Source organism: Hevea brasiliensis, chromosome 5 (genome assembly GCF_030052815.1).
Source record: "Hevea brasiliensis isolate MT/VB/25A 57/8 chromosome 5, ASM3005281v1, whole genome shotgun sequence".
NCBI classification, from domain to species: Eukaryota; Viridiplantae; Streptophyta; class Magnoliopsida; order Malpighiales; family Euphorbiaceae; genus Hevea; species Hevea brasiliensis.
Window position 1 is genome coordinate 7,021,034 of NC_079497.1, and position 24,828 is coordinate 7,045,861.

General features: G+C 34.8%; 3 protein-coding genes across 4 annotated transcripts; all 3 read left to right on the plus strand.

Annotated features, from left to right (window-relative positions):
* Positions 1 to 793: 793 nt before the first annotated feature.
* On the plus strand, positions 794 to 3,954 carry LOC110656770 (probable aldo-keto reductase 1). Its single transcript, XM_021813716.2, has 7 exons — positions 794 to 1,222; positions 1,414 to 1,581; positions 2,373 to 2,582; positions 2,717 to 2,889; positions 3,089 to 3,185; positions 3,289 to 3,442; positions 3,547 to 3,954. Exons 1-7 carry the CDS (start codon positions 1,163 to 1,165, stop codon positions 3,735 to 3,737), a joined length of 1,053 nt encoding a protein of 350 aa, XP_021669408.2. The 5' UTR covers positions 794 to 1,162; the 3' UTR covers positions 3,738 to 3,954.
* Positions 3,955 to 4,930: 976 nt separating this feature from the next.
* Positions 4,931 to 8,322, plus strand: LOC110656769 (probable aldo-keto reductase 1). Of its 2 annotated transcripts, none has more exons than XM_058146724.1 (7): positions 4,931 to 5,136; positions 6,006 to 6,173; positions 6,356 to 6,559; positions 6,715 to 6,887; positions 7,121 to 7,217; positions 7,460 to 7,613; positions 7,969 to 8,322. In XM_058146724.1, the coding sequence occupies exons 1-7, from the start codon at positions 5,077 to 5,079 to the stop codon at positions 8,160 to 8,162; spliced, it is 1,050 nt and encodes a 349-aa protein (XP_058002707.1). In that variant the 5' UTR covers positions 4,931 to 5,076; the 3' UTR covers positions 8,163 to 8,322. The 2 variants fall into 2 exon arrangements, with proteins under 2 accessions (XP_058002707.1, XP_058002708.1); XM_058146725.1 differs by lacking the exon at positions 4,931 to 5,136 and adding an exon at positions 5,428 to 5,575.
* Positions 8,323 to 10,545: 2,223 nt separating this feature from the next.
* On the plus strand, positions 10,546 to 24,536 carry LOC110656768 (peptide-N(4)-(N-acetyl-beta-glucosaminyl)asparagine amidase). The gene is made up of 17 exons (XM_021813713.2): positions 10,546 to 10,733; positions 10,818 to 10,871; positions 10,963 to 11,172; positions 11,275 to 11,373; positions 11,587 to 11,673; positions 12,133 to 12,215; positions 12,603 to 12,716; positions 13,431 to 13,485; positions 13,580 to 13,666; positions 21,973 to 22,028; positions 22,167 to 22,226; positions 22,332 to 22,419; positions 22,531 to 23,271; positions 23,373 to 23,433; positions 23,674 to 23,776; positions 23,981 to 24,115; positions 24,207 to 24,536. The coding sequence occupies exons 1-17, from the start codon at positions 10,656 to 10,658 to the stop codon at positions 24,295 to 24,297; spliced, it is 2,202 nt and encodes a 733-aa protein (XP_021669405.2). The 5' UTR covers positions 10,546 to 10,655; the 3' UTR covers positions 24,298 to 24,536.
* The last annotated feature ends 292 nt before the right edge of the window (positions 24,537 to 24,828 follow it).

The following is a 24,828-nucleotide window of genomic DNA, read 5'->3' on the forward strand; positions in this document are numbered from 1 at the left end:
CGTATTCAGGCCTGACTCCAGACGAGATCTTCGGTATAGCGGTTTCAATTTTGGTTTTATTTTATTTTGAAACTGGAATTTTAAGGATTTTTTTTTTTAAGTTTAGTCAAATTACTTATGTTATTTATTTTTTTTAATTAATCAATCTTTTATAAAGAATACGTTATCTTATTCACTCCAAACTAACGTAGAACATTACTGCATTTATTTTTATATTTATGTGAATTAAATTAATTTTCTCATTTTTTTAATTTATTATAATTATAAATAATTAAATTATTTTTTTTAATTATTTTGATTCACATTATTATTTATCAAAATACTAACAACGTTTTATTTCTACCCTCACACAAATAAAAAAATGTCATAGTTGAATTAGTATTGAATTAAAAAAAATGTTAATGATGACGGGAGTATTTTCCTTAATTGTTTTTATAAAATTTCTTTAATTATAATTATAATTACTAAAAAAATAAATAAGTAGTTAAATTGCTTTAGTCATATTACAAATTATAATTAATTAAAAATTTTGTATATTAAATTTTCTTTAAAATTCAACTTTTTTTTTTCAAATTTTCACTTTGAGCTAGTAAGTTGTAATTGAATTTTAATTTGATTTATGTCTTAAAAAGAGGATTTGAATTGTCCAAGCAAATTATTAATTAAAATATATAAAGTTAAATATATTAAATATTTTTTTAAATAATAATAATTAAATTTAAATTATTATTGTATATTTTAATTAATTTTAAAATAAATTTATTTTCGTCTAGGATGATTTTGGGGATGCTCATCGCCATTCCTAACTCTAACCAAAATTTACCCAAAAATTAATTTTAACCTAATTGAACATTCCAAAAATTCAGGAGATTTTCAGCCGACAGGATTCTGCATGCTGGATAATGGAAATATGTTGCATTCGATGACATGTGATCATGTCTCACCCGCTACGTCCAAAGTTGACTGCCAAAGCATCTCTCCATTCTCAAGGTCCCTATATAAGAGGAAGAATCAGTGAAATGCAAGAAGTAGCAGGTGGGAGCCAAAGCTTCTTTCTTTACTTCTTTCCCTCTTTCTTCCGGCATTTTTTGCCTTCTGCGTATCTCCTCTCTTCAATAGCAAGAAGAAAAGAAGAAAGCAGATCGACGGAGATTTGACCAAGATGGCTGAGGAGCAGACAGTTGTAATCCCAAGAGTCAAACTGGGTTCCGAAGGATTAGAGGTAAAGCCTACTACATGCCCTGCAATTACAATTTCTTTATGTTCTCATTTGTTAATGTCGGTGAAAATGCTTATTAATTCAAATTTAAACTAAAAAAATTGAGAAATTAGCTGACTTATTGTTCCTTTTTGTGGAGTGAAAAGGGAAATTTGTCTGCTCATAATTTTTTTGTGATATTCTTCGACTTTCAGGTCTCAAAGTTAGGCTTTGGATGTATGGGACTTAGTGGTATGTACAATGCCCCCGTCTCTGAAGAGGGTGGCATTTCAATCATCAAGGAAGCATTCAATAGAGGAATTACATTTTTTGACACAGCTGACGTTTATGGACCTCATACTAATGAAATCTTGGTTGGGAAGGTGAGTCTCTTGTTCTGTTTATTTATTTATTTTTAGCCCAAATTCTTTTGTTTCTTTTATTTTAAAGCATTTGGCTGGTTGCAAAGTAACAAAGTTCTATGGTGTTTAGTTAATAACTAGAAGTGAAACTGATCGAAAAGGTGCCACAAAAATCCCTTCTTTGCTTGGCCTTATCAAGATAGCCATGAAGTGTTGCCTTATTAGTTTTTAAATTTCTGGACTATTTTTCTTGTTGGTTAATGATGGAGCTTAAAGCCTTATATCCCCTTTTTTTTTCATCTTGCGTGATTTACTTGTCAAGAATTTATTCATACGGATGCAATTAGTTTTCTCATGCAAAGGGGTCATGTGGATGCATTCAATTGTTATTTTGTTAATGCCAAAACCATATTGCATTTTTTGGATGGCTTTGGCATGCTTTGATTTCTAAAAGGTCAAGGGTGAGGACTTTCTAGTTTCTATCATCATTAGGCAAGAAAAGGTTTTGCTGATTTAGTTACAAAAACTTCTGTAATGGAGAATTGGCCCCATCTTCAAATAGAAATTGTAATCATTGGTTAATTGGTGGTCTGAAAGGGGGTAAGCCATGAGCAAAAAGAATCATGGACTGAAAGAACAGAGGTTCATCATTATGTTGTACAATGAAAACAAAAATATGTAAATTAGAGGCAGGCTTTTTCAGAAAGAATGGAAATATATAATCATGCAATTAAAGCAGATGAAATTGAATTTTTAACTTCCCATTTTATTTTCATTTATGTACTACATATTATGATACTCGTGTCTTGCAGGCATTAAAACAACTTCCTAGAGACCAGATCCAGTTGGCTACAAAATTTGGTATTGTTGTCAAGAACTCTGATTTTAAAGGTGCTTCAATTAATGGCAAGCCTGAGTATGTTCGTGCATGCTGTGAGGCTAGCCTAAAACGTCTTGATGTGGAATATGTAGATCTCTACTATCAACATCGTATCGACACTTCAGTTCCAATAGAGGAAACTGTATGGACATTGTTTCTTTTCTTTCTTTTCGATTTAGAAACACTTAAATTGATGATAAGTGGCTCTGTTTTGAGGAAATTATATAAATGTCCAATCTTGTTAATTTGTAATCAATTTAAATTCTGGGTTGGCAGATAGGAGAGCTTAAGAAATTGGTGGAAGAAGGAAAAATTAAATACATTGGATTATCTGAAGCAAGTCCTGACACAATAAGGAGGGCAAATGCAATTCATCCAATAACTGCAGTGCAAATGGAATGGTCACTTTGGACTCGTGACATTGAACCAGAAATAATCCCACTTTGCAGGTATCTCTAACTTCATGGTTTCCAAGTACAAATTGGTTTATAATGAAATGCTATCCTGAATGCAAAACAACTTCCTACTGAGCTTTCCAAGAAATAAGCTAAATTGCATGATTTTGTTTTTTCATTCATTTGTTTTTCCTTTTGAAATCTAGTCATATTCCCTACATTGTATGAGGCATTTGACTGTGCAACCATGCAGGGAACTTGGAATTGCAGTAGTTCCTTATAGCCCTCTTGGTCGTGGTTTTTTTGGTGGCAAAGCAGTCGTGGAAAATTTGCCTTCAGAGACAAATCTTGTATTAATTAATTAAACAGCTAATTCTTTAGTGCTCCTAAATATTGAACTTTACCCTGAAATTATTTTGTTCTTGCTTTATGTCCTACTTGGTCTTATTTCAGAAATCACATCCAAGATTCATAGGAGAAAATTTGGAAAAGAATAAGGTGTTCTATACTCGAATAGAAAATCTGGCCAAAAGACGTGGATGTAGTCCTGCTCAGCTTGCTCTTGCCTGGGTTCTCAGTCAAGGGGATGACGTGGTTCCCATCCCTGGTGAGTCAGCTTCTTCTTTAGTTTATAATTTTCTTCTTTCTGCTTTCCAATTTAAATTCCATCGTGCACATTGCTTTGCTAAGATTCTCCATGCATTTCTTCAGGGACAACTAAGATCAGAAATTTGGTTGACAATATTGGAGCATTGAGAATCAAGCTAACAAAGAATGAGTTGAAGGAGATCTGTGACGCAGTCCCTATAAATGAAGTAGCTGGGGTTAGATCTCACAATTTCCAGCGTACCTTTAAGTTTGCTGATACACCACTGCCTAAAAATGCCCAAGCTGCAACCTGATAATTCTTGTGGAAGGAAGAGGGTGCAAGCACACTGTATTCAAGAAAATTTTCCTCTGGAACTGATTGTGGAGGTGAAAATGTAACAAACAATAATAGCTACATTGTAATTTATCAATTTCAGCCATGCTGTATTCCTTAAAAAATACATTTTCATATTCTTGTTCTGCTTGGCTAATAGAATAGTTCCTCATGTTTCCTGAGGATTCCTTTATGAATTATATTTTCTCACAGTTTCAGAAATAGATTTGCTGATTCTTCTTGTTTTCCTTTTGAACATGACCTCAATGAAGAAATGCTTGCTTTGAGTTTTTAACTAAAATATATTAAATTTAATATAAAAATAATTTATAAATAATAAGTGAAGCACCAGTGGCTTATTTATCCTGTCTTGATGCGTACTTCTAAATTTTTAATTTTTTTCATCCCTTCTTTTACCTCATTTCAAAGTTCAATCTGTACCCTCTGTTTGGATCCTTTAAGGCTACGTTTACTTTTCAGATTGGAGGAAAATAAGGGAGGGAGAAAAATTTAGAAGGAAAACAAAATTATTTTTTTCTCTATTTTGTTTACAATGAAGAAAAATTAAGGAGAAAAGAAAATGGAAATAAAAAAATAATAAATAGAAATCAATATTCATTTTTTTTTTCTAATTTGGAGAGAATCTAAGTTAAAATAAGTAAAATTACATTTTTATCCTTATAATTATTTGTTTTAATTACAAATAAAAATACAAAATGAATAATTTACTAGATAAGGAGAGAAAAGTAATTTTTTAATCACTTTTATTTTCCTCCCTTATTTTCTTTCCTCTCTAATAAAGTTTTTCCATCATAGACTAATTATGCAGAGAAAATAAAAAATTAAATAGGACAAATAGAAGGAAAAAATATTTTCTTTATATTATTTAGATAGATCATTTGGAGAAAAAAAAATTCCCCAAAAAAATAGAAATAAATATTATTTGCTTTTTTTTTCTTTTATCTAAAGACATCTAAATAATTTTAATATAAATAACAATTTTATTCTCAAATTTTTCTTCATTCACTCTAATTTAAAAAAAAATATATTTTTTGAATTAATTAAAAATATTTAAAAATAGAATTTCTTCTTTATTCTTTTCCTTTCCCTTCTTTTCTTTCCAAAAAAATAGAAAAAAAAAATAAATTTAGTCTTTTACCTTCTCCCGCTTTCTCACAATCCAAAGGAAGGGCTGGTGACTGGCGCTCACCTACTACATCATTCATGACGTATTCACTTTCCCTCACTCACCTACTACATAATGTCTAACAATTTGAGCCAAAAGAACAACATTTTCCCAAGAATATTCCAGCCAAACGATGGCAGCGGAGATGAGCTTGCAAGTTCCAAGGGTGAAACTGGGGAGCCAAGGACTTGAGGTAAAGCTACATTTCTTTGAAATCCCATCTGAATTTTCTGATAAAGCTTGCAAGAATGGAAATTTATAACAGTTCTGTGTGCGATATGTTTTATGGTACTTGTTGATCTGATCCACTTGTGGAGGTGGTAGTGCAGTTGACCAAAAAGCTCCTTAAATTTCTAAAGCATCCTCTGAGTGCAGACAGACACTAGAGACATTTGCCAAAAGATTGAGTCTTTACTTTTATGACATGATCTTTAAGCATATATGACCTTGTCTATAATACATCTAACATTTTGAATTGAAGTGATACACGCTACCCTTTGTAAAGACAAACCATCGAGTGTCTATGTGCTCTTTGTTGTCTGTTGAACTTTGATTGGAGGGTTTTCTTCTCATGCGTGCAAGGGATAGGTGCTGATTGATTTTAATTTCTCAGCGCTTGTTCTCACAATTAGGTCAGTCTAAATTCACCTAACCCTATTATTAATAGTAAAACATCATTTTTACATTTCATATTGAGATATAAGATATCATCTTCCTAAATGAATTTGTTCCGAATGATGAATCAAAATGCTGCATAAAATTAATGGAGCATAGCTATTTCAATTGTGATGGGATGTGATCCGGGAACCAAACAACTAAATGTGTGTGTGTGTGTGTATTTTTTTTCCCTGAGGCAAATTAGTGGAACGTTAAAAGAAAAAAATTGTTATTTTGAAGATGAAATTTGTAGTCTAGCAGTTGCTGAACCCTTTTCCTTTGGAATGATTAAGATGATTTAGTTTCAAAGTTCTAAATTATATTCTTCCTAAATTATAAAATTAGATTATAATTTGTTTTCTTCCAGATTGTATATAATTTTTCATATTTTTGCATCCTCTGCAGGTCTCAAAGCTGGGGTTTGGATGTATGGGCCTAACTGGGGTCTATAATACTCCTGTCTCAGATGAAGATGGAATCTCTATATTGAGGGATGCCTTCAAAAAAGGAATCACGTTTTTTGATACGGCAGATATATACGGACCCCATACTAATGAAATTTTGGTGGGAAAGGTATGTGTCTTTGCCTGTAGTTTATCAAGTTGGTGATGTGTACTAGCTCTTATCTGCAGCTGTTCAATATAAAAAAAATGGCATGCTCTTATGGACACGTTCTCATGATTTTGAGTTTAGGACCCTGTTACATGAACTTCTCGTCTCGTTTTGTATTGTTAACTTAAGGTTATACTTTTCAGGCCTTGAAGCAGTTACCAAGAGAAAAAATTCAGTTAGCCACTAAGTTTGGTGTTTTTAAAATGGAATTTCCTCATATGATAGTTAAGGGTACCCCTGAGTATGTACGCTCATGTTGTGAGGCTAGCTTGAAGCGCCTAGGTGTGGATTACATTGATCTGTATTATCAGCATCGAGTTGACACTTCTGTGCCTATTGAGGAAACTGTAAGTGATTCTTATTTTCTATGTACAAGACATCTACCATTGCAGTATTGTATGATGTAATACGATATTTACATTTCTTGCACATTTGTTATTCTTGTATCTGGATAGTAGAGTCCAGTTTGCAGAATTCAGAATTATATTTTTCTTGAATGCAGATGAGTGAACTTAAAAAACTGGTGGAAGAAGGAAAAATCAAGCACATTGGGCTATCTGAAGCCAGTCCAGACACAATAAGGAGGGCACATGCTGTTCACCCCATCACAGCTGTACAAATGGAGTGGTCTCTTTGGACTCGTGATATCGAGGAAGAGATTATTCCCCTTTGCAGGTCCAGATCTTGTTCTGTTCTTATCAAGTTTTCCCATTTTAAGAAAATCTTGGAAAATTATAATGACAAAAACCTTCAAAGAAATTAGACTGGCATTTTTATTTATTGTCTGCATGGACTCATTTTCATATACAATGCTTGGAATATTATGCATTTTGAGATTGGATAAGCCTGTTCTATTAATCTTTTTTAAAATTATGAAGAGTATTGTCTTGATGCATTTAAGCTTGCAGGGATCTTGGTATTGGAATTGTTCCATACAGTCCTCTTGGTCGTGGTTTTTTTGCTGGTAAAGCAATTATGGAAAGTTTGCCTGCAAATAGCAGCTTGGTATGTATTTTATCAATATATCTGTCACTATATTTTAATTCTTCTTAAAGATTCTCCTTTCTTTCTGTTGGAAAGTGAAATCTGAAAAATAAGTGTCTCATCAGCCACTTAAAAATGCAGTTCCCTTGAAAGATATTTCTCTGAAGTTGTTACAATAGTACTGAATGTACTTTTCTTCAGTAACACCACTTATAGATGAATGAGAAAAGAAATCACGTCAATTTCACTGTTTTTTTTACAAGGTTGGACATCCTAGATTTCGAGCAGAGAACTTGGACAAAAACAGAAGGATATACAGTCGATTGGAAAACCTTACTAAGAAGTATCAATGCTCTCCTTCTCAGCTAGCATTGGCTTGGGTTCTCCAACAAGGGGATGATGTTGTGCCTATTCCTGGTCAGTGGCTTTCTGTTGTTTCTCTGCCTGTATTTAAAGTATCTTATATTGTTCTGTAGCAATAGTGGGGAATAAAGAACAGATAAAGCTAGTGGCTAAGGTTCTAGTACAATTTTAAGGACAGAATCTGATATTATATCGCAACATTAAAATTGCATTTCAAGCACGATGCATCTTGTATAACATGGTGCATGAGCAAGTCCCTTAGCAGTTGGCACTACTTTGCAGTTCAGCCTTTGCAATAATTTAGTTGTTAATGCAACCCATGTGCAAATTATAATAACAAATTCTTAAATACAGCATATTAAGATATTAGTGCAATATTTCACTGTTCATTTACTTTGAATTATTCAAGGGACCACTAAGATCAAGAACCTGGACGAGAACCTTGGCTCCCTGAAGGTGAAACTTACAGAAGAAGAGCTGAAAGAAATTGCTGCTGCTGTACCAATCGAAGAGGTAGCAGGAGATAGAACTTATGAGAGCATGAGCTACTTGTCATGGAAGTTTGCCAACACCCCTCCAAAAGGTAGTGGTGTCTCAAATTAAAGCATTTAGAAATGTATTCTGTTACACTTGGGGATGTAATCATCTTATGAATAAAAGTGAGAATCTCTGTGAGATTGCAAAATTGTATGTTTGTGAGCTGCAGTGCAATTACTCTCTATTATTGAACAAATGATTAATAAATTCTGCGGTTATGGTACCATTCTGCTTCTTGATGAGGTATTCGATCAAGTGTTACGAGCAAGGTTTTTATTTTATTTTATTTTATTTTGAAGAACTCCATTTGAAATGAGGCTATGATAGTGTTTTTATTTCACTTTTTCTAGTTAGTTACTCTAAGCTTAATCAAGTGGTACAGAGATGAATATAAGCTACCCCTCTTGTTCCTAGCTAAGTATGGGAGTTCCTAGCTAAGTATGGGAGTTCCTAGCTAAGTAGGTATCCCTCTTGTTCCACCGTCAATGGTCAGCATGTAATCTCTCTTGCACCCTGTTAGAGGTTTGAATAATGCCATGTCTTCATTTCACATTTTCTAAGAACAAACATATCTTTGGCTTCCATAATTCCAGTGAAGAGAATTGTTGGCTACTTGGCTCTAGATGCAAGAAAGCAGAATCCTGAGACAGTTACCCATTTCTTGCTCAGGCAATGTTGCCATAACTATCCATGCAAGCCCTTCTTCCACCGAGGGCATCACTAAAATCAACCCTTGACCCTGCACATTTCCAACATGATATGCCACATGAATTGGCTTCTCCTTGTTCTCAGAAACGGCTGCATGAATCATGGATTGTTTCTCTGTAATCAAGTGTTCCTGAACTAAAATTCAGGAACTAAAAACCCTTTATATATATATATATATATATATATATATATATATATATATATATATATATATATATATATATATATATATTAAAAAATTAAAATTTATCTATTTTTTAAATAATGATAAGAATAATTAATTATGTTAATATCTCAATTGGATTACACCAAGGATCAGCCATAAGCCCTTACCTTTTTACATTAGTTTTAGATGAACTGACGAAACATATACAAGAGAGTATTCCTTGGTGCATGATGTTTGCGGATGATATTGTTCTGATAGATGAGACACGAGAAGGAGTCAATAGGAAACTAGAACTTTGGAGAAGCACTCTAGAGTCAAAGGGTTTTAAGTTAAGTAGAACGAAGACAGAATACATGCATTGCAAGTTCAGTGAAGGCCAAACTGGTGATAGGGAAGGAGTTAGTTTGAATGGAGTGGTACTGTCCCAAAGTAATCACTTTAAATATCTAGGCTCAGTCCTTCAAGTAGATGGGGGATATGAGGAGGATGTTAGTCATAGGATTAAAGCCGGATGGTTAAAGTGGAGACGTGCCACGGGAGTTTTATGTGATCGTAAAATTCCCAATAAATTAAAAGGAAAATTTTACCGCATGACCATACGACTGGCTATGTTATATGGTAGTGAGTGTTGGGCACTGAAAGAGTCGTATGCATCTAAGATAAGAGTTGCAGAGATGAGAATGTTAAGGTGGATGAGTGGCCATACTAGACTAGATAAAGTCCGTAATGAAAGTATTAGAGAAAAGGTAGGAGTGGTGCCAATTGAAGATAAGTTGAGAGAAGGGAGATTAAGGTGGTTTGGTCATGTGAAGCGTAGACATACGGAGGCTCCAGTTAGACAAGTAGAGCACATTAGGTTAGAGGATAGAAAGAAAAAAAGGGGTAGACCTAAATTGACTTGGAGGAGAGTAGTACAACATGACTTAGAAGCATTACACATTTCTGAGGATTTAACCCAAAATCGTTCAGAGTGGAAAAAGCGAATCCATATAGCCGACCCAAAATTTTTGGGATAAAGGCTTAGTTGAGTTGAGTTGAGTTAATGTATTAATTTAAGTTATTTTTATATCTTGTAACTTTTATATTAAACTATATAAAATTTTCTTTATTTATTTTGTTATAAAAATTTTCTATATAAATTTTTTTTTTAAGTATGAATATTTTATTTTAAGTTTTTTATTATAAAACATTATTTAAATATAAAATTTTAATTAAAAAATTTAATTAATTATTTCAATAAATTACACTTTAAAATATAAATAACTATATTTCAATAATTATTTATAAAAATATACTAAATTAATGATTGTGACAATACATTATTATTATTTTTAAGAGATTATTAATTTCATAATATATGATTAGAATAATAATGACGTTTGAGATGAAAATAAATAAAATAAATTTTAATTAATTTGATGATTTTTTTTTTCTATAAATAAAACACACACGGATCAGTGCCTTCGGTTAATTTGAATTTGAGTAAAATACTTTTCATGCTGCGCTGGCAGTTGACGGTAAGCTCGATTCCGTTGACGGTTGTGTAAGTGTCAAAAAAAAAAAAAAAGAAGAAGAAGAAGAAGAAGAAGAAAAGAAAAGAATATCAGTTTGTCATTAAATACCAAGACGGCCATTCCGTGGCAGAGAAGACAAAAGAGGGAGAGAGGGAGAAGCAAAGGATAAAGATGGTAGCTCGCAAATTCGTCGTTCGCTACAGCGACTCCACCTTCGACGTCGACTACGACACCGACGACGGCTTCGAAGTCCCTCTCTTGCTCACCCTCTTCAATTTTCTTTTTTACATTCACGTAAACTTTGTTCAATTCCTTTTTTTTTTTTTTTTTCAGGTTTTCAAATTCCAGCTTTTCTCCCTCACTTCAATTCCTCCCGATGACCAGAAGGTTTTCTTTTTCCTCTCTTCAAAATTATCCACGTATTTCACTCACCTGAACTTTCAATGCTGATTGGTTGGCTTGTTAATTGGGCGTTTAGATCATTGGAGGAGATGATGATCGTGTTGTATCAGACGACTCTGATCTCGTCTCCATTTCTAACCAGCTCAAATTGGTATCAATTGATGAAAAGGACGAGAGCCGATTGGTATCAATCGATGAAGAGGAATCCACCACTAGTAATGGCTCTGTAGCACAGGACAATGCCAATTCGTTGGTATCGGATGAGGAATTGGCACGAATGCTGCAGGTCGTTTTGGATATCTTAATTTGTTTATGTGGTATTGTGTCATTTGTTTTTTCTCCAAAAGTTTCGGTTTTTTGAGTTGCAAATTCATTTGTCTGTGTTTAGGCAGAGGAAGAGGCGCTAATGCTGCAGCAGTTTGCTGTGAGCGGACAGAGCGAAGAATTTGAGCAGATAATACAGCCTTACATCAGTAAAGTCCTAATGGTAACTGTAACTTTGTTTTCCCCCTCTTTTTTATAGTGTACTAGTGTGTGATAATGTGATGCTTGCACTCCCAATTTGTTTGTACTTGGAAATTGTTGGAGAAAACTTATTCTTATATTGGCTTGAAGAAGACAAAAAATAGATTTTACTTGACAGGATTTTTTTTTTGGGAGGTTGATTAGTTATCGAGTAATTGACATGTTGTTACTGTAGTATGAAGACCCAGCGCGCCAGGAGGCAGCGCGAAAAACAGTTCCTGTAGAAGAGCTTGAGGAGAAGGCATTGGTTTCTTTGGCCAAGGTAAGATCTTTTTTCCTAATATAAAAATGAGCACTTGATTTGGTCGTAGCATGCATGTCGTACTTGTGCTGCCATTTTCTAGACTCTAACTACATACGCACCTTAATATTTCGCAATGAAATAGCTCTTTTACGTACTTGTTCTTTACCCCTTTCTCATAATGACACATGAAACACTTTTACTACCATTTGCTAGACTCTATGTCTTGCAGAATCTGCATGCATACTAATCACTGAGATTATCCTGTGGTGCCAATTAATGTTTCAGCTCTCAAACAGATTAAAATTCAACCGAATATCCTTCTCAATGCTTATATGATCTGCAATTTTGTCAAATTGTTTGAACAGAAAAGGCTACTTGCATTCCTGAGATCAAGCTAGTTTCATGCTTTACAAATCTTTATGATTTGAGAATTTCTTCTGTTAATATGCCTTGGTGATTCTGATAAATATGTGTTAGGAGGGGAACTTTAAACCATCAAAAATTGAAAAAGACCATGCTTTCCTGCTGCAGCTGCTTTTCTGGTTCAAAGAATCTTTCAGGTGTCTTTCATTACTCATGCTTTTTCTTTACTTGGAGTTCCTCTTACATTTAACGAAATATTGATTAGTGAATAGCAGATTGGCCTAAAAAATATGTACTAGTGGCATGACCCCTTATGAAGCTTTGATTTCTTTAATTTTTTGTTCCATGTCCCTATGATTCAAATGCATGCATACTTGTCCATGCCTTTACAAACCCAAAAGCCATAAAGGCCGGTCCCCAAGATTTTCAGAACCTTTCGTACTCTACTGAAAGATGTGAGATGTTTAGTTCAATAAAAAAATTTAGCACATGTTTACGTGAAATAGCTTTAATGAGTTTGCGCATATGTTGCTGACAAACGATTTCTTGTTTTTTTTCGTGATTATAATTTTTTGATAATGTAGGTGGGTTAACGCACCACCTTGTGATAGTTGTGGCAATGATACCATTAATCAAGGAATGGGTGTTACTCTTCCTTCTGAAAGTCAATATGGAGCAAGTCGAGTTGAACTTTATCAGTATGTACTGGAGCACATTTTTTTTTCCTAACTTTTTTTTTTGTTTTTCCTTTTCCCCTTTCATTGTGGGGTTTGAACATGTAATTCTTTTCTGTCGTTTCTTCATGGTTATTTTGGAATTCCTATTTTATGTGTTCAACTTTCTAGTAACTCCATAAAGCAACCTTTCAAAAATACCTAGTAATAAGTTCAAATATGCAACCATTCCTAGTAAAATTTAATCAATCTTTTGAGAGTGCTACTTTTCATTCTTTATTAAGGATTTCAATTTCAGCACATAACTGTATATTCTCATAGCTGTTTAACTGGTAGCTAGTTTCAATGATTTGAAGAGATTTTTGTTCCTTTTTATCAAGTTATTGTATGGATCATCTTTAGGGAGGATCTTGCATTACAATCTACTCATGACTTCTTAATGATTGAAATCCAAAACAAATTGATATATCCTATTCAAATATTAAACCTTTGGCCTTTATAAACCCAGTATGTCTCCATATAAGCAGAGAAGTACTGGTAAGCTAAGTTGCAACTATGTGTTATATTGGTTGTTTGTGTGTTTTATTTCTATGTTTAGGTGTGCATTCTTATGTGGATTAGTTTGTCAGAATTGGAATTTAATTGCCACTTCTTGCTTCCTTCTCATGTCCTGATACTTGCTTGTTTTCATATACAATGCTTCTTACTTTTTTCTTTTCCTTTCCCCCTTGTCTTCAGCTGCAATTCTTGTTCCAGAATCACTCGATTCCCACGTTACAATGATCCATTAAAGGTATTTTTATTTTTAATGTAAACTGATCAAGAAGTTTTTTTTTTTTCATAAACTCCATTCTCTTATTTCCCTATTTCCCATCTCATATGTGCAGCTCGTAGAAACTAGAAGGGGCCGTTGTGGGGAGTGGGCCAATTGCTTTACACTTTACTGTCGAGCTTTTGGCTATGAATCTCGTTTGGTTAGTGTGTTTCTACATCCATTGAATTCGAAATTTCACTTTTAACAGACTGTACTGACAAAATTTGCTTGTCTGGGGAAGATATTAGACACAGCGATATAGGACAACATGTGTTTCATAATACTTCTGCTTTTGTCTTATATTTCTTTAATATGAACAACAATTCTTGTGTTGTTGTAATTGTTGATGACTCTACAGGTCTGTTAGATTTTGATACTGTATCATTTCATGACCAAGCGTAGCTAGGTAACACACTCACACTCACACGTGAGAGAGAGAAAATTTGAAAGAAATCTCTGCTGTAATTTTATTGATTAAAAAACTCTACTGGAATGAATAAAGAGTTGGGGTATTTATAGAGTTTTTAAACCCCTAAACATAAGAGGAAAAGAACTCTAAAAATTAGGAACCTAATGACAGCAGAAAGCCTAGGTAAAAATAAAATGGGATTAAACTAGTCCTAATAAGAATAGGAAAACAAATAAACTCCTAAATAAAGTTGGAAAGGCCCTAAATTAACTCCTTTTAGTTCCCACAACTGCTAGGATTCAAAACAGAACATCCATGTTGAGTTTGGACTGCTGGAAGCAAGAATTAATCCAAAAAAACATGGCCTGGTTTGGGACAGAAATCCTCACTGATGCTTGTTTTCCCCTGTTCTTGTGATGCTCTGTTTTTCCCCTGCTTTCAATCCAGTTTTCTTTCTTTGTTTTTCTCTTTGTTGTTTCTCCAACTTTTCCAAAAGTTCTTCACTTATTTCATCCGCATCAATCTCCTACACTTGGAAAAAACTCAACCGCGAGTTTAAGTTATTATGAGGATACAAAGGCTCATCCATGGAGTGCTAGGGATACAAATCAGCTACATTGAAAGTCCTTGAAATCCCCATGCTATTCAGTAAATTAACAACATATGCATTGTCATTGATCCACTTGACAATCTCATAAGGGCCATATTTCTTTGGTTGAAGCTTGCTATAGGTACCCACGGGAAACCGCTCACGTCTTAAAAACACCATCACATTTGTTCCCATCTCAAACACTTACTTTCGCCTGTGTTTATCAACTGCATCTTTATACTTCTTATTAGCCTCTTCTAACTTTAATTTCACCTCTTTATGCGCCTCAACAACTTGTTCTGCCATATGCTTGGCTACTATACTTTTCCCACCTTCCTTAGGTAATTTAACCAAATCAAGTGTATGTTGAGGCACCTTAGTATAGAGCACTGAGAATGGTGACCTTCCAATAGTGCTATGGGTTGCACTATTGTAAGCAAATTTAGCTTGAGACAAAGCCACATCCCATTGCTTAGGCTTATCTCCACAAATGCTTTGAATTAGATTCCCCAATGTGCAATTGACCACTTCGATTTGGCCATCACTTTGGGGATGTGCTGTGTTACTGAAATTCAAAGATAAGTAAAAAAGCTTCCATAAGGTCCTCCAAAAGTGTCCCAAAAACTTGCTATCTCGATCCGAAGTGATTGACTTAGGCACCCCACGCAAACGAACCACTTCCTTAAAGAACAACTTAGCAACATGAACTGCATTGGAAGTCTTTCTACAAGGAATAAAATGTGCTATCTTGAAAAATCTGTTAATAACCACAAACACCGAATTCAGTCCCCTTTGTGTTCTTGGCAACCCCAACACAAAATTCATGGACAAATCTTCCCAAATATTTTCAAGTATAGGCAAAGGCATGTATAAACCAATATTTTGATATTGTCTCTTAGAAGTTTGACAAGTAAAGCATTTCATGACAAATCTGGTTACATCGTTGGCAATTGAAGCCAAAAATATCTTTCTTTCACCGCTGCAATGGTCTTATCTCTTCCCAAATAGCCAGCTAATCCCCCTCCATGCAAATCTTGGATTACCTTCTCCCGTAATGAGGTTCGAGGAAAGTTGGTTCTCATTCATCAAATACCTATCAAGCACATAAAAATTTTCATAAGGATGCCATCGAGAACACTTACCCCATATTTTTCCAAAGTCCTCATCATTAGCATAAAGCTCTTTTAGTTGCTCAAACCCCACAATCTCATGGCTCAAAGTCACCAACAATGCTCCCCACCTACTCAAAGCATCCGCTACCTAGTTTTGAACTCCGGATTTGTGCTTGAGCCTAAAAGGAAAATGTTGTTGGGATTGGCACCATCTTGCATGCATATCCTTGCTAATCGTCTTGTGACTATTTAGGTACTTCAAGGCCTCGTGATTCGAATACAAGATGAACTTTTTGCCTATCTAGTAATGCTCTCATGTCTTAAAAGCATGCACGACCAAATAGAACTCTTCGGTGCTCCAATTTCTCCTAACATCACTTAGGCTTTCACTAAAGTATGCCATGGGCCTCCTTGCTTAGGATAGAACCGCTCCAATCCCCGCTCCATTTACATTACAATCCACTTCAAATAGCTTATCAAAGTTTGGTAAAGCTAGTACCGGTGAGGTGCATGGCTTTTCCTTGAGAATTGCAAAGCTTATTTGTGGCCTCCTTGCCCCATTGGAACCTCCCCTTCTTTAGGCAATTAGTTATTGGCGCCGTTATAGTGCTGAAATCTTTGATGAACAGCCAATAGAACGTGGCTAACGCATGGAAGCTCCGAACCTCCGAAACAATAGTTGGAGTTGGCTACTCTTTGATAGCTTTGACCTTTGTCTCATCTACTTGTATGCCTTCAGCACTCATAACATACCCCAAGAATAGTAGTTTGTTGGTCATGAAGCTTCACTTCTTAAGTTGATGTATACCTTCCTCAAGTGCATTAAGTGGTTCTCTTCCTACTTGTTGTGTATTAAAATGTCATCAAAATAAATAACCACAAAGTGCCACTAAAAGGTTTTAATACCTGGTTCATCAATCTCATAAAGGTGCTAGGCACATTGGACAACCCAAATGGCATGACAAGTGTTAAGATCCTACATCGCTAAGGAACAACCTTGGTGAGAAGTTAATAAGTCCCTAGACACCCTCCCCTTGCAAGCCAATTTTCAATGGTGAGTTCTACCTAGGATGTCTATTCCTCACATAGTTCACCCTTAGCGATTCGTGGTACTCAACAGTTCATATCAACAAGCCACTCATAAAGCCTCTCCTTTGTCTTGAATGTTGTTTTCCATTCATCACCAGCTCTTATGCATATTTGATGGTACCCATTCTTCAAATCTAGCTTGGTGAACCATCTAGCACTATGTAATCAATCCAACATATCATCCAATTGAGGAATTGGGAATTTATAGCCCACTGTATTTTTGTTGATGGCACGACTATTTACACATCAAACTTCCATCCTTCTTAGGTGTTAGCAATGCGGGAACGGCACATGGACTCATGCTTTCCTTGATAAGCCCCCTTCACACGAGCTCCTCTACTTTATCCTTGAATATCTCTCCTTTGGGCTCATATGATAGTGTGGCAAATTTGGCAAGCTAGCACCTAGAATGAGATCGATGTGATGTTGGATATCACACATGGGAGGCAATCCATCCGGCCTGTCATTCAGCATCAACTCCTTGAACTCCTTCAAAAATAGTCTTGCTAGCTCGAGAGGCTCCTCCATTTGGGATTTTGACTCCCCTATGAGAATTTGCTTCACAACCAAAGCATGGACTTGCTTTGTTTCCTTGGCCTCTATCTTAAACTCTTTAGTGACCGCTAAGAAGGTCCTCGCCTCCTTCTTTGTTGATTTGTTCTTTAATGGCAAAAGATAATACTTCACTCCTTCCTTCTCATGCTATAGGTGTTGTTCTTCTGTAGTGTTGTGCATTAACATCATATTGCCATGGCCTTCCAAACAATAAATGGCACACATTCATGTCTACAACGTTAGAATATACATCATCTTTGTATTGGCCAATGGAGAAGGGAACTTTGTGCCTTTCATTCAGCTCAATAGTACTGGCTACTGTCTTGATCCACCCCAAAGTGTATGTGTTAAGATGCTTTTCGGTCGGTAAACCCAAACTCTTCACAGTCTTTTTCCCTACAATGTTCTAACAACTATAACTATCAATAATAACACAAAATATTCTATTATTAATAGCACACTTGGTTCGGAATAGCTAGTGGCATTGTGTTTGATCTTCTTACTTTGGAGCTAGCATCATCCTTTTAACCACATAGTTTTGCCCCTCATCAAGTTCCTTTTCATATTCATCTTCTTTCCTTTTGGCTTCACAATAAATTTCAGCCCCATCTTCCTCTCCTCTTACAACAACATTCACTGTCTTCCTCAAAGGACAATCACTAGAACAATGCACTTGCTGGTTGCACTTAAAACACTTCCCATGGATCAGTATAGCATGAGGATTGGTGGCTTTATGCGTCTCTTTCTCCTTCCCTTCATTCATGGGACACTTTCTGGTTGCTTTCTCTTTTTGGGCAAGCTCTTTTTTAATACGGTTGCTACCATACTTCTCTTAAGGTCCACCATAATTATTTGCTTCAGCTCTAGCACCTGGACTTGTGGTCTTATAGGAATTGAAACTCCTCCTTTGCATCATATCCACCTTCAAGGCCAATTTTTTAGCCTCGAATGAGGATCACAATACTTTAACTCCAATCTGGTCCTTAATGGCCAACTTTAATCCCTCCAAATACCTTGCAATCTGCTGGACTTCGGATTCATGAAAGTTATTTGTTTCAACCAACCTCATGAATTCAACTGTGTATTCAGGAGCCGTTTGGCTGTGTATTCATGAAACTCCCATTTAAGTTGAGAATATCAACTTTAAGCCAAAAATCCTTGTTCTCCCTCTCATCATAACCACGATCACCTCCTCTCCTCCCATATTTTCCTTGCCATTGGTGTCTAGGAAATTCATGGGTTCATATTCATCCTCCTCTTCAGAGTCCTCATTGTAGACAAGATGTCTACGTGCAGGAATTGGCCGTTCAATTGGGTCACCATGGGCTGCATCATCCCTTGGCCTTCTATTGTCCACCCGATCCCTGTTGCCATTGATTTCTAAAGCATCAAGGCAATCTGCAATTTCTTCGAGACATCTTTCTATACATTCGAATCTGTGGTCCACTTGCTGCTCTTGTAATTGCTCCAAACATTGCTCCAAACATTGCAATGTGTCGTTCCTTAGTTGAAGGGCTCTAGCTCTCTGATCACCATCGCGAGAGCCATTGTCATCATCACTGCCAGTTGCCATCCTTACTTTGATACCATCTGACGCAGGTAGCTAGGTAACATACTCACACTCACACGTGAGAGAGAGAAAATTTGAGAGAAATCTCGGCTGTAATTTTATTGATTAAAAAACTCTATTGGAATAAATAAAGAATTGGGGTATTTATAGAGTTTTTAAACCCCTAAACATAAATAGGAAAGGAACTCGAAATTAGGAACCTAATTACAACAGAAAACCTAGGTAAAAAAGGATTAAACTAGTCCTAATAAGAATAGGAAAACAAATAAACTCTTAAATAAAGTTGGAAAGGCCCTAAATTAACTCCTTTTAGTTCTCCTTTGTTGTTTCTCCTACTTTTCCAAAAATTCTTCACTTATTTCATCCACATCATTTCATCATACCTGCAAACACACACCATGCAATAACATGTGCATAAGTACACCCTTACATATGGTGGAACAATGTTTTAAAGGGAAAAATAACTCTTGCGAAAATTATATTGACTAAAAACTGTCTTTAATACATAGAATTATGGGGTATTTATGGAGTTTAGACTCCTAAACTAACTAGAAAAATATAAATCCTAAGTAGGAAGTTTTCCAAAATAGGAGTCCTAATAGAATGGGAAGAAATAATCTAAATCCTAATTAAAATAGGAAGAAATAAATCCTAACTAGAATAGGAAAATGCATTAAAATTCTAAATAGAATTGGAAACTATCCAAGTCCTAGATGGAATAGGAAACTAATGTGTAAAAAGAAAAGAAAGAAAAAAAAAAAAACTAATTAGCATAGGAAACATTAAAATTGAAAAGGAAAAAAAAAAAATACTGCTTCCACATGAACGTGCTCGACATCATACTCTGCCACTTGGAAAAACACTTGTTCTCGAGTTAGAATACCTTGCAATGATCCAAACTTTTGCACTGTCAACTTTCATACCATTCTTACCCAATTGGAATAAATCTATCCTTAAATTTTGAGGTGTTGAAGAATCAAAAGCTTTATTGAACTAACACAGCATATTGTCTTCTGGGTCAATGTTAACCATGATGAATTATGCAAAATTGAAACGAGCTTCTTCACATTTTTATTTGTATCCACCAAAACATTTAGACAAATAAAATCAATAGGAATTAAGGAGTTAGAAAAAAATCTTTAATCAACATCATCTCCATGACTTAGATTTTCTCCAAGTTCAAATATTGTTTCCATGGATTGTTTTTCCTCAACTTCCATTGGAATCTCTAGGAGGTGATATTTGTCATTTCCTTTGACACATTCTTCAAGCTTTGCATCTTCAATCATAGCAAAAGGAAACTTGATCAAAGCTTCTAGTTCATATTCTTCAAACTTAGGCTCCTCTACTTCAAGTTATGTGTTTGAATCCTAAAGTTCACTTTGTTCCTCACTTTCTCGTTTTTCAACAACCAAGTAGGGATGACAATGGGTCTGGTTTTTGCGGGTACTCTATCCGACCGAAAAGGACGAGTTTGGGTAATATATAATCAAGTTTGGAACGGATTTGAGTTTAAAATTTAATACTCGTGACGGGTTCGAATCGGGTTCGGGTTTTACATATTAAGTATCCGTTACCCGAATTCGTTTATATAAATATTTAATAAAATATAATATATATATTTTTTATAATAATATTTATAAAATTTATACATTTTATTTTATATAAAATAAATTTGAAATATTTTATGGAATTATTAAATTTTTAAAATATAAATTATTAATAAAAATAATTTTTTATATAGATTTTTAATTAAAATATAATATATAGAATTCAGGTATTTTTTGGGTAATAATAATCGGGTTTGGGATGGATTCGAGTTTTGGGAATATTAATCAGGTTCAGATTCGAGTTCTGGTAGGGTGATTTTTATGAGTACTCTACCGTTGCCATTTCTACCATCAAGGGTTTTGGTTGGACCTCTTATCGACAACATTGTTTTTGCTGGAATAAGATCCTCTCAAAATCTAGATGTAGAAATTTTTGTTCCAACTAATAATTCATCATGTATCAAGTATGATCTGGCCTTTTCCCTTCTTGCTTCCTTCTAAATTGTGGCTGTTCCCACCAAGTAGAAGCACCACCTTTCAACCGAAAAGCCACCAATTGGACTCATTTTTCATTTGTTACATCTACATGGTTAAAGAATCTATCTATATTCGCGGTCCATTTTAAGAATTCTTCTATGTTGAGATTCCATAAAAATTAGGAATTTCACTTTTTAATTGATAATCCGCTCCTTTTCTCCTATCACCACCATAACTTTGATGCCTATTGAACCAGATTGGTTCATAGTCTTCTTCCTCCAAATCTTTATTGTAGATATATTGCTTATGTGCAGGAATTGGTCGATAAATAGGGTTACCATGAGCTGCACTATCTCCTAGCCTTCTTTTGTCAACCTGATTTCTATTTGTATTAGTTCTCAAATCATCAAGATGGCATGCAATTTCTTCGAAGTATCTCTTGATACGCCCGAATCTAAGATCCATCTACTACTGTAAACATTGCTCCAATCGTTGCAACCCGTCATCCCTAAGGTCAAGGGCTCTAGCTCCCAATCACCATTGTGAGAACTGCCGCTATCACCACCTCCATCAAGTTTATCCATCTTGATTGGAGAGATTTTTCCGCTCTGATACCACTTGACACAATGTAAAGGTCGAATTAAAAACACACTCACATACAAAGAAAGTGTTGAGAGAAAAATAACCCTTGTGAAAATTATGTTGACTAAAAACTCTCTTTAATACATAGAATTATGGGGTATTTAGAGTTTAGACTCTAAACTAACTAGGAAAATATAAATCCTAAGTAAGTAGGAAGTTTAGTAACATCCAATGAGGAATCCTAATAGAATAGGAAGAAATAATCTAAATCCTAACTAAAACATGAAGAAACAATCCTAGCTAGAATAGGAAAATATATTAAAATCCTAAATAGAATAGGAAACTTACAAAAATAAAAATAAAAAATAAAAAAAAACCTAATTAGAATAGGAAATTAAAATTGAATAGGAAAAAAAGTACAGCTTCCACATGAACATGCTTTGCATCATATAGCTTGGCACAATGTTTGTTTATTTCCTTACATGAAAGCACTTCGTATTGATGGAAAGCAATGCAATGATTTTTCAATCCAGATCCTGGATTTTACTGATCATCTTTGGACGGAGTGCTTCTCTCAAGTTTTGGGAAGGTAAGTCATATTAACAAATTCATGCAGTTTAATTTTTCCAAAATAAGCATTTGAGAATCATAGTTAAGCTAAACTAGACAATTGAGGATGTCGCATGTCAACCATCAGTTAACTTTGTTCTGAAACATTGTTGTTCAGATGGATGCATCTTGACCCTTGTGACCGAGTATATGACAGACCATTGTTATATGAAAAGGGGTACTTTGGTTTTTACCCAATCTATATATTTTCGGACTTATTTTTTCGATTGTTGCCATACTTCTATAAAAGCTGAGATTCCTTTTTTTTTTTTTTTGTTGGTAGGTGGGATGAGAAATTGAATTATGTAATTGCAATTGCAAAAGATGGAGTTTATGATGTCACTAAGCGTTATACAAGGAAGTGGCTTGAGGTAATGATAACTATAGAAATGGCATTCTATCATTCAGATTTTGTCCCTTTGAATGTAATTGTAGATGCTCTTACGTAGAGTTATTAATCAAAGGGTTTTTTAAATTTGCAGGTTTTGTCTCGACGAAACATTATCAGAGAGACAGATTTATCTGCTACTCTCACTAATATGACAAGAGACTGCCGAAAAAGTTTTACATCTCTGATTTGTTCCATGCTTGAAGACCGTGACAAGAATGAATTAGAAGAACTTGAGAAAGGTTTACATTCCAAAGACGATGCTTCAATCTCTTTACCTGGAAGACAAAGCGGGGATAAGGAATGGCGCATTTCCAGATCTGAAATTGGTTCTAATGAAGATTCCTCTTTAAGTTGCTCTTCTTGTCCTGTTCGTCTGTGCGTAGATGTGCACGTGACAAGCATTTACAATGCATTTTTCCCTGTTCTTTCTCAGTTCATTGAGAATTCTCTTTCTAATTCTAGAACTGTTGAAATACTGAAGATCTTTAAAGAAATTTTGGTGGAGCTCAAGAATTCCTCCTACGAAAAAAGGACGATTTCCGTAAATCCTTTTGTGCTTCATTTGCTGCCTTATTTTGATCAGTTACTTAATGCCCTTTCACTAAAGAGTGAGATAGACACTGATGAAAAAGTGAACATCTGTTTGGCTGGTGACCCTGTGAAAACCTCTTTAGCACTGCCTGTTGTGCTGGATGCTTTGGATGATGTGATTGTCAACCTTAACAACTGTAGTAACCTAAGCAAAGCTTCCCTTTCGTTGCCATTGATGAGATTGAACAGAATCCATTCTGGTTCAGTTCTTGCAAGTGGCGAGGAACTTCCTTTTGGAATTGTGAGTGCTATTTGGTTTCACTTCAATAATTTACTGTTTGGGTATATATGGAGAATGTTCCTGAAGAGTTTCTTTGTGATTCCATTTTTAACAAATTTCAGTCCACATCAGCATTTGATGGACTACGTGCAACTAAATGGGAAGAACCAAATGGTGCAAAAGGTATTATTATCAAATTTTAAACAGACGTGTTTGATTGTTTGTGTGTTGAAGAGAGCAAATGAAATTTCCATTTTAAAAAATGGAAATGAGAATTTTTTACTTCAATTCTGTTGGTTTCTTTCTTTCTTTGAATTTGATGAAAAATGAAGATTGCCCAGTGGGTAAGTTATCTTATTGCTAAACAATCCAGTTCACGACACCTATTGATTCTTATTTTCTGCCTTCAATTACGATTTCCAGGTTGTTGGATCGTGTATAAGTTACCAGACAACCAAATGCATGAACTAGTGGCATATGATTTAATGTCAGCTAATGATGCACCGGAGAGGGATCCAATGGATTGGTATGAAAATTATAATTATGACCTTGAGTTGTAATTTAGTTAACAAGCATATGTCAATATGTGAATGGATTTCTTCTGCATTAGTTAAACAGTGCTAATTTCCTCTTGCTGCTTGTACAGATTATTAGCATCCAAGGGTATAAATCTCATTGAGACTTATTACCCTTTATCTACATGATGATCTGATTGAGTATTTCTTCACAGGGTTCTTGAGGGAAGTGATGATGGGGGATCCAGTTGGCGAATTTTGGATAAACAGATTTCTCAGGCTTTTGGAAATCGTTTTCAGCGTAGATCATTCAAAATTAAATCAGGAGGTTTCTTCTGTAATGCATTCAGGTAATTCTTCTTTTAGTCAAAATTATGGTCATTTTGCTCTTGTTATATTGTAGTTTTTCATGATCTATGATTTTGAGTTGTACAATTTTAGGTTCCGGTTTCTAGCAGTCAAAGACGTGCAATCAAATTCACGGCTGCAGTTGGGTAGCATTGACCTGTATTCAAGCAACTCATCCTTGTAGAGCCCAATCATCAACCTCATTGGATGATGACTGACAACTTCTATAGTGTAATTATTTCCTTCCTATTATCATTTAAATGTTGCTTCAAACAAAGCAAATGAAATCTAGCATTTCTGTTAGCCTTCATGTGCGGCATAATTGCCAGGCCTTTGAGAGGCCGTATACAAAAACCATACGTAAAGGGGCTGCTTTTTAAATTGTGTAACAGTTTGTTTTGTATGAAAGATTTTATTTTAACATGATTGAATCTTCTTCAAGGAAATATTAAGTTGTTGCTGACATGGATTCTGCTCTTTGAATTGAACAGCATGAGAGAGAGACCTTTATATGCCAAAAGATATTTGTCTAACATAAACATGAGGAAGTACAAAATGATCAAACATAGGTGAGCAAAAAATGGAATTGAAACAGATGAACTGAATAGAAAATTAGAATAACCAAACCAGTATTAATTGGTTTGGTTAGTCGAATTGATAATTTTTTAATGATTTTTTATTCGGTTTATGTTTTCAATTTTGAAATTTACTGGTT